Source organism: Daucus carota, chromosome 2, assembly GCF_001625215.2.
Source record: "Daucus carota subsp. sativus chromosome 2, DH1 v3.0, whole genome shotgun sequence".
Lineage (NCBI taxonomy): Eukaryota > Viridiplantae > Streptophyta > Magnoliopsida > Apiales > Apiaceae > Daucus > Daucus carota.
This window is the reverse complement of record NC_030382.2, coordinates 40749051-40758214: the sequence shown is the minus strand read 5'-3', so window position 1 is coordinate 40758214 and position 9164 is coordinate 40749051. Positions and strand designations below refer to the sequence as shown.

Here is a 9164-nt window from a genome sequence, read left to right as displayed (position 1 = left end):
TAAGTTATTTAAACAATCAGTACTATAGGTTGTTTCTGATTTATTAAGTCATTAGGTGAATATATAGCTGAATTATCCTGATTTTCAACAATATTTGATCACGATATGAATATTCAATAAGGAATGTCTTCAACATCGACAAGATACTTTGTATCAAGATGATACGTTATAATCAGTTAAATGTTAAGGTGAATATACCACTAGTAGAGAAATATCATTGTGATATTTTGCTCGTATTATTTTAAACGTAGATATTTCTGACTCACATCGATGATTAGTGCAACACTCAAGTATTAAAAGATATGTTTTGCACCGAACTTTAACAATAGAGACCCAAACTTAACGCAATAATATCTCTCTATCATCTGCATTGTCGGGCATTGACAAGAATAGAAATATCAATTCACACAAAGGAGAAGATGCTCGCACCTCAACAACATTTAATCAAAACACGAATATTCAATAAAAAAGGTCCTAAACACTCATAAAATATTTCATAAAAAGAGGATAGTCATGATAACGTGTCACAACCAGTTAATTATTATGACAATACTCCACTAGTACAGGAATACCATTGTAATATTTTACTAGGAGTGGAATCAACATATATATATTTATAAAGACTTACACAAACTGTATTACACATCGACTAAAAAGCGATGTCTCGATTTTTCTCGAACGACGTCTTTATATGTGATGTCTAAACACCAACTTTAGATATTCGCTAAAAAATGATGTATTAAAATTCTCGAAAGATAGTTTTTAACAAATCTTTGGAGTTGCAAATCATATATCTCAATAAAATTGATGTGTGTACACTAATTAATACCAACTTATTACGAAGAAGTGATGTATAATGTCCAAGCCAAACATTAATGTTATATAATGTTCAGATTTTTCTGAACATCATATCTTGCTCGATAGGTGATGTTTAAGAATTTTCAAGATATTTTTATTATCATATTGATTTGCAAAGAATATTGTAATAACCAAAACATACATTTAGAATATTAAAAATAAAAGAATTTGATATTGACAAGAAATCGTAAATAACAGATATTGAGAATATCCACTTGCTAGCAAGTATTTCAAAAATATCTCAAGATATTTGTATAATTTCAAAAATTATAAATTTTAAATATTATTGTCAAATTTTCAATTGAATATTATGATATTTTTAATAATAATTTTAATATTTTATAAAATCTAAATTAGATACATCAAAATTTGTCAAATCCTAATTTTCTTTTTCAAGACCGTTGAATATATGTTGACCACACTGCTGTTCACCTCTGGACTCGACTTTTACCCTTATTTACTGCCGTTCTTAATTCACGACCACTTCAAAACACTGAAAGCACGCTGTAAAAGAAGCAAGCGCTGACAGTATAAATACCGCTCCATTCTCCTCTCTGTATTCTGTAACCTCTCTCTCTCCCACACACACAATCTGTACATATCTTGTTCCCACATATACGCAGACAGCAATGCAATCGAGCGATTCTGTCGCCGATAATATCTCTCCGCGTCATATCGAATCTTCTCTCGGGACTTCCCATCACACAAGTAACGATCTATACTCGCGCTCTCATTTCACACACACTTATGATTAAGATTTTGTGGTGCATGCGATTAATAAACTTGTTAATTTCTATTATTCTTCGTAAGTATAATTTACGACTGTCGCATAAACAAAAATAATGGACGAACGTCGAATTATTTGCGATTACTTGAAACTAATCGAATCTTGGCGGTTTAATACACTTATAAATTTCTCTTGTTCAGTGATGTAATCAACTTGAATCGGGAAAACGTTTGTTGCTTGTTGTGTTTCGATTCGTGTTTATAACAGAGTTAAGGAATTTACAGGTCTCGATACTAAATTGTGGTTGAAATCGGTAAATATATGTTGCTTCCTGTATTTCGGTTTATGTATGTAACATATTTAAGAAATTGATAGTGTTTGGTAACTGACTTGTAAGTTTGAAGTGATCGTTTGATGATGTATATGTTTCCTTAATCTGAACATGATTAATCTCAAAATTGTTGTGTCCACCTGTCCAGTTATTGTTGCAGACTTGCAGTAATTGATTGCTTTACGTACTTTAGTAGGATATTAAGACAGTCTGATGTAAATTAATGGTTCCTGTATATTTGTGAGATAATAATTTGGGTAAGAGATTGGATATTTAGATGAAAGATTAGTAGTCAAGTTAGGCCACATACGACCCTAGAGACACGAATTCAGTCGTGCATAACTTTGCTTTACTTGATCAATAATCTGCAGTTAATTTACATTGGGGGTGTATATATTGTTGCACTTAAGCCAGGGAATCTCATTTGCAGGTGAACTACTTTGTTTTAGGAATGTATGATACATAAATATACTTTGAAATATAAATGGTGTTTGGAGTATGAACACTGTGCAACTACCCCACAAATAGAGCCTGATTTCTTCATATTTTCTCCATGTGCCGTGTTCTTGACTTAACAGAGAAAATTATCTTAAAATGGTCATATATTTGATTCACTTGCGTTGATTTCCTTTTGTTGGTTTATACAGTTGATTGCACATGCATTGTTCTCTGATTGACTGATATTCTGATAGCGGTAATCTGCACATAGCATATGGCTGCAATATATCTTCATGTTTGCATTTATATCTTTTTTATGTAAATGCTGTGAAAATATATCAACCACGAGTCTAAGATTGTAAACTGAATTCTTGTGTCTTATTCTGTTATCATTCATTGTCAAGATTTTAAGCAGTCTAACGAGGTCTCATACTTGAAGTTCCTTGTATCGAATGCTGAAGCCGGTGCAGTTATTGGGAAAGGTGGTAGCATTATTTCTGATTTACGGTTGCAATCTGAAACATTTATTCAGTTATCAAACAATTATGAGTTCTTTCCGGGAACCGCTAATAGGATTATTCTGGTTTCCGGACAAATTGATTGTGTGATCAAGGCAGTTGAGTTGATTCTTGAGAAATTTCGTAATGAGGTACCCAAAACAAATTCATTTATGTTAGCTATAGTCTTTATTTTCCACAATGTATTATTTTGATTGATTTAACTTTTTGCTCTTTAGACATATGATGCCGAAGGTAAAGATGAGCCAAGTTCAAAGGTTAGACTTGTTGTACCTTATAGCTGTTGCGGTGCAATCATTGGAAGAAGAGGATCTACTATAAAGTACAGTCAATGCTTAATACCCGTGGTCCACTTATTAGTCACTCTTACGGCTAATGTTGCGTATATCCTTTTTTTTTTTAAAGAAAACTTGCAACCATGCACTGCTAGAAATGATATTTCCATTATACTTGAATTTGACATGCACTCGTCATGTTCTGTAGTTCATATCTAGTTTATTATATACCCGTCCCGGCCGAGAAAATGATCGGTGCTTGCTCATGATTTTTTTTTTGAAGTGACTGTATCTGAGTCTGTTTCTTGTGGTAGCATATGCTTTACCTTACCTATTTATTTGTAAAAGCAAGATCAGGAAATTTATTGATTTTGTGTGCTCGCGTTATATTTTTTGTGTGCAAACCTTCTCGTGCCTATTTGATCTGCTAGATGATTTATTATGATTCTAATTTCTAATAATGTATTCAGAAAGTGATGATATTTTATACCAATTATATAAAATGTTTGCATGTGCATGCTAAAGGTGTTTTAATGAGCATATACGCATTTTTTAGGTTTGTATTTATATATATTTAGTGTACTTATTTGTATGAATTTAGTTAATTAACACAAGCTGCCTACTTAGTCATTTCTGAGTAAAATCTATTACTTGATACTTCTTTTCTATTAAAACTAATTGGAGTACGCGTGTGCTGCAAGAAATATAATGTTCCATGGTTATTATAACACTTGCAGAAAACCAGTGGAGCACCGGTGTTCTTTCCTCTTCCTTGTATAGCTATATTTGTGTGCATTACAACTCTCTTATTAATCTTTATTGCATATGACCTAATGTTTCAATGCTGCATGACTTCTTAACATGTTAATATATTATTATCAATTATCTGTGTGTAAGATTAGGAGTATGAATTACAGTATTCCATTACATTTTTACAAGTCGTGTGTTCTGCAGCAAACTGATTTTTACTTATCAGTTACCTCTCCTGTAAAGCATCAGGTCAACTGAATATCTGTTACAATATACATCATACTTGAATGATCAGCAGTATTCATTTAGGTTTAAGCTGTAGTCTTACGGGCTACAAATATTGTGCATGTCTATTGAACAGGTCATTCGTAGAATTGTCCCAAGCTGGAATTAGAATCTCCTCTCCGAAAGACCTTTATGCTGGCTTGTCTGATAGGCTAGTGACAGTGGTTGGTACTATTTCAGAACAGATGCGAGCCATTGACTTGATTTTGCTGAAGTTGTCTGGAAATCCTTACTATACACAGTCCATGAATGTCCCATTTTCATATGCTGGTATGAATATAAAATCTTGTTCAGTTCTAATTGTTATCACATTTCTACCTAGGAAGGTAAAAAGGCAGAAGTAAAATGACTAGTAATGTTGTGTATGTACCATAGGACATCTGTAATGTGCTCCTAGGAGCCAAGTTCCTGTGCTTCACACAATTAATATAAAGAAAATAACAAATATATTACAAATTGATGTTTTATTGGAAAATAGAGTTACTCCCATTTAGAATTTTTGTTGGAGATGGACTGTCAGTGGGTTGTTTTGGATATATACATTTGTTAACAGTCTTCATTAGTTTGTAGTCTTTACATACAGCCTTTAGGACATTGTTTTTGACAGTTACTGGTCAGCTGGCTCTATTCATTTTTCTGTATTGCTACTTTGCTACTGCCTCATATTTAAAGACCAATGAGTTTTCCCTTTTTACTATCATTATAAAATTTCATAAATCAAGGATTGCATGTGTGCACATGGTAAAAGTAAAGCTCAGACATATGAACAATTAATAAGCAGATGTTATGTGTCGGGGCTTGTCCAGAATGCAGAACTAGGCACAGACCAAAGGAAGTTTGGAGAATTGAGCTACATTTTTTTGATTGTACTGCCATTATTCTTTGATATAGCTTATTTTTTTATGGTAAATTTTACAACCCATTCCCAACAATTATTCTTTAGAGACCCTCGAGTCTAATGCTGCCTCCGTCACTGTCAGTAGGTAGTGCTATCTGCTATATTATACGGCCACTAATAAGGTTGAAACCAAGTTTGTGCTTCTAAACTGAAGATTATAAATAAAACCACCGCGCACTATTTGCTTTGTTAGCAAAAAGGTAGAGGGTGCTCTAGCAGATCTGTTAGTTACAGGCATGTGAGTTACTAGTTTGGTATTCTATTATGTTATCATGCTTTCAAGATTTTTAAGATAACTCGGAGATGTAGAAACCACACACAATCTCCCCTATGTTTACAGTCGGATTACTTATATATTTATTTGCCAACTTATGTGTTGCATATGGTTTCAATATCAGGGTATAATGTTGTACACTATTACGCAGTTGGAGCTAAGATGTTCAATAACATGTATCAGAGCAACTACCGACAGAACAAGGTTAGTTCTGTCCGTAAGTATATAAACAACATCTATTGATACCTGCTAATGGTTCCTTCTACAGTTGCCAATGTAGTTTATCACTTAAATTATAGACCATGGATAACAGATTAACCGTCCAGACACATGCTTAACCAGAAACTCGCTCAGTATGCAAAAAGAAAAGTTAAAAGAATATTAAAATGATCCTGCATGATATACACATATGTCTATTTAGTTTTAAATATCAACATTCTTGCTATATTTTCCAAGTCACGTATAAGAACAGTACATCATGTGTCACACCAAATATATATATAGGCAATTGTTCAAATACAAACCACTAAAATAAAAACTAAAATACAAACTAGGAGAAACTATACCTAAACCCTATATGTCATCACTAACCCCCTATATATCATCACCCACCTAGGGCCCACCCTCGCCCCCGCTCAATCCACCCCGAGCCCGCTAGAGTCTCGTCAAGGCTCCGCACAGGCGCTGAACAGGCTCCGGAAAGCTTTAAGAGCCAAAACTTGGCCCCACCATGGTCCCACCAAGCCCCACCCCGACCCTACTAGGCCCCACTTAGACCCCGTCCAGGCCTATCTCGGGGTCCATCTTCGGTCCCAAAACCCTTACCATTCTACTTAATCGCATTGGTTTGTATTTTAATAGTTTGTATTGAAGTGGTACCTTTTATATATATATATATAGTCACACTCCATGAAGAATCATCTTATATCGAGTCCAATAGAGAATACCACTATATAAGCACAAAATACATGTATCAATCGCATTATCCATCAAATATTTAATTAATAAAAAAAAGTTTCATCATTTTTCTCCAAAAAAATCGTTGAAAATTAATCATAATATCTCAATTGGTTCAACTGTAGAACCATATTTGTCCAAAGTGGTTCTGCTATAGAACCAAATTTAAAAATCAAAATTTTTATTGAAGTTTTAAGTGTTAAATTGTCTGTGCAAGTCATGTATGATTAGTATTTTGTATTAGAATCAAATTTTATGCATAAGTATGATCAATTTCAAAATTATTTAGGAGATTTTAAAGTATAATCAAATAGCACCACAACACATGTCGGAGGTGCAACCTTTTTCAGTACATTCAGTAGTGCCATAGTTGTGAACTAGTTTAACAAAAGACAAAAAGCAATTATAAAGGTCGGAGCTATAACATGTGATATTTCTTTGGAGAAATAATATGATGCATTGCTTGTATATGTTTTAGCTTTGTTTGGATATATTATGCATATTTATACATTGACACATGTAGCAAATTTTTAAACATAAAAAACCTAATATATTTTTAAATTGTGTTTTGGAATTCCCTAAAAATGTCCCCCTTGTATGAAGTGTTGGTTTAGACAAAAAGTTATTATGTCATTCACGAATTTCTAACAAGTAGTTAATTTCTTTTTAATTGAAAACATTTAACTTATTATTAGTGACAATTTTTGGTGTTTAGTCCCGGCTATAGAACTTCTGGTCATATGAACTTTTAATTATTTGTTAAAAGAACTGTTGTTAGTTTCTTTTCCTTTACTTTTTTCAAGTGGATTTATAGCATTTGATTAAATATGCAGTATCTGAAATTTTATTTAATATTCTATGTCACTTCGAAAAACAGGAAAGTGCAAGATGATATGTGTTAAACTATTTTCGTAGTTGTACTACTTTCACGTGATTCAAAAACTCCTTAAGCACTGAAGAACGTATCATTACTAAATGTAATTCAAAGAGTTTTTAACATGAAGAGTAATTCAAAGAGTTTTTAACATGAAGAGTCATAGCATATGTATGGCAGTGGTTCTGAAATGAAATTGTGCAGCAAGGACTAAATTCAAGTGCTAAACTCAGAGTATATTATGTCATTTTCTTGGTATTGATATGATTCTTTTGTTCTTCAACCCAGGTTCTTGATCATCATTGTTTTGCATCATTACCAGTTTTGTTGTATTCTATTGAGTAATTATTTTGCATATAGTTAACTTATGAAACTAGATACTAGTTGAGCATACTGATTTGGTTTTGGCAGCTGATCAAATAAGTCAGCTACCATACTTAAAGTAATATTTTACTTTTGGTAGAAACTGAATTTGGTTAATTTTATTTTATGATAACTGGGTTCTGACTTAAGGTTGTGATCGATCCTTTCTATACCTGTTATTCCACCTGATCACTTGCCGGTAAATCTTAGAAATTCTTCTACATACATGCACATTAATGATAGGGAGACTGCCCTAGAAGTTGGTAACTTCCTTTACCAAAAAAGAACAAAGAGAATAAAAAATGATAAAGCACCTCGAATTGGTTAGTAAATCCATTTTTTGCACTATTTTCCGATGATGCCCTCTAGGTGTGTTTCTGCTTGTCAACCTATTATGTTTCGTGTTCACATTGTAGTTACCAACTGCAGGGTACAAGCTGATAATTTATAGTGAGCTCTGTATTGTAATTATGTTATTATTTTTGCAGGTCATAACTTATCTAATTTCTGGTGTCAATGACAGGGCCTTGGTGCTTTGCAGGAAGGTGAGGGCAACTCTGTCACCATTGGCGTTGCAGATGAACATATAGGACTTGTTCTCGGTCGTGGTGGAAGGAACCTAAGAAGGATTAGCCAGGTATATCAGTTGTTTCCTGTTGCCTCTTTATGGCCAGTTTTTAACTCTCCCTACTTATTTTTTTTACAGATTAGTGAGGCCAGGATAAAGGTATCAAATCGAAATGATTTCATATCTGGGACAACTGACAGGTATTGAACCTAATGGTGCACTGCCACTGTTTGCCTAAGTGCTTACAAGTAATTTTTTTGGTGTTAAAATGATAAAAGTACCTCACATGGTACCTATAAATAGTAAAAGTACCATCCAAAATTCTAATTTGAGTTTCTTCTGGCTTATTTAGCCAAAAGAACCTGCACTGTTTGACGTTCAGTGTTTTAATGTGCTTGGACCAAATTTTGGCAGGAAAGTGACAATCACAGGGTCCGAAAGAGCAATCTGTGTAGCTGAGGACATGATAATGCGCAAACTGGATTCAGCTGTTGAGCATCACTAGAGTGATTAGAAAGATCTGTGATCCGTTTTGGTAGAGAAGTTTATTAGTAAACGTTTCTGCAAATTCTATATATTATGACGAATGTTGCAGTTAGTTGATAGTAGTAAACTAGTACAAAGATATGTGCATAAAGATACAAATTCAGCAATGAGATTGTGGTCCCAAGAGAACACTATTCGTGAAGGAATCTTTTATACAAAAATATACAACTAAAATTACCTGCAGAAATCTCTGTCGTAGCAGTTGTAATTGTACGGATATATGTAGCTTCTTTCTTGGCCGTAAACATTTTAGCAAATATGCATGTTAGAGATGTTGCTAACTATTTTTATTGTGGTATATCCGCAGTTTGATCTTATCATTTTCGGTTTTTCTGAATATCGTTCACACTACCACAGATCACAGTTTACTAATTAATCTAATGTTTGCAGCTATGTCGGTTTCACTTGCGTATAAAGGTGATTAAAAGCCCTTGCTGCAGACTGCATGATAAGTTTACACCAGTTACAGAAACTGTAACTAACCAATTCAGGAGATAAAGGT

General features: G+C 33.5%; 1 protein-coding gene across 1 annotated transcript; it reads left to right on the top strand.

Moving 5' to 3' along the window:
- Positions 1–1362: 1362 nt before the first annotated feature.
- Positions 1363–9001, top strand: LOC108208595 (protein BTR1). Its single transcript, XM_017379132.2, has 8 exons — positions 1363–1566; positions 2759–3003; positions 3091–3194; positions 4259–4452; positions 5479–5558; positions 8072–8185; positions 8255–8316; positions 8531–9001. Exons 1-8 carry the CDS (start codon positions 1488–1490, stop codon positions 8619–8621), a joined length of 969 nt encoding a protein of 322 aa, XP_017234621.1. The 5' UTR covers positions 1363–1487; the 3' UTR covers positions 8622–9001.
- The last annotated feature ends 163 nt before the right edge of the window (positions 9002–9164 follow it).

Bases quoted from the DNA above. Each gene is read 5' to 3' on its own strand.
- LOC108208595 (XM_017379132.2), top strand. From the start codon at position 1,488: ATGCAATCGAGCGATTCTGTCGCCGATAATATCTCTCCGCGTCATATC. The intron at 3,195-4,258 runs GTACAGTCAATG...TCTATTGAACAG, and splicing joins AGAAGAGGATCTACTATAAA to GTCATTCGTAGAATTGTCCC. The intron at 4,453-5,478 runs GTATGAATATAA...TTTCAATATCAG, and splicing joins TGTCCCATTTTCATATGCTG to GGTATAATGTTGTACACTAT.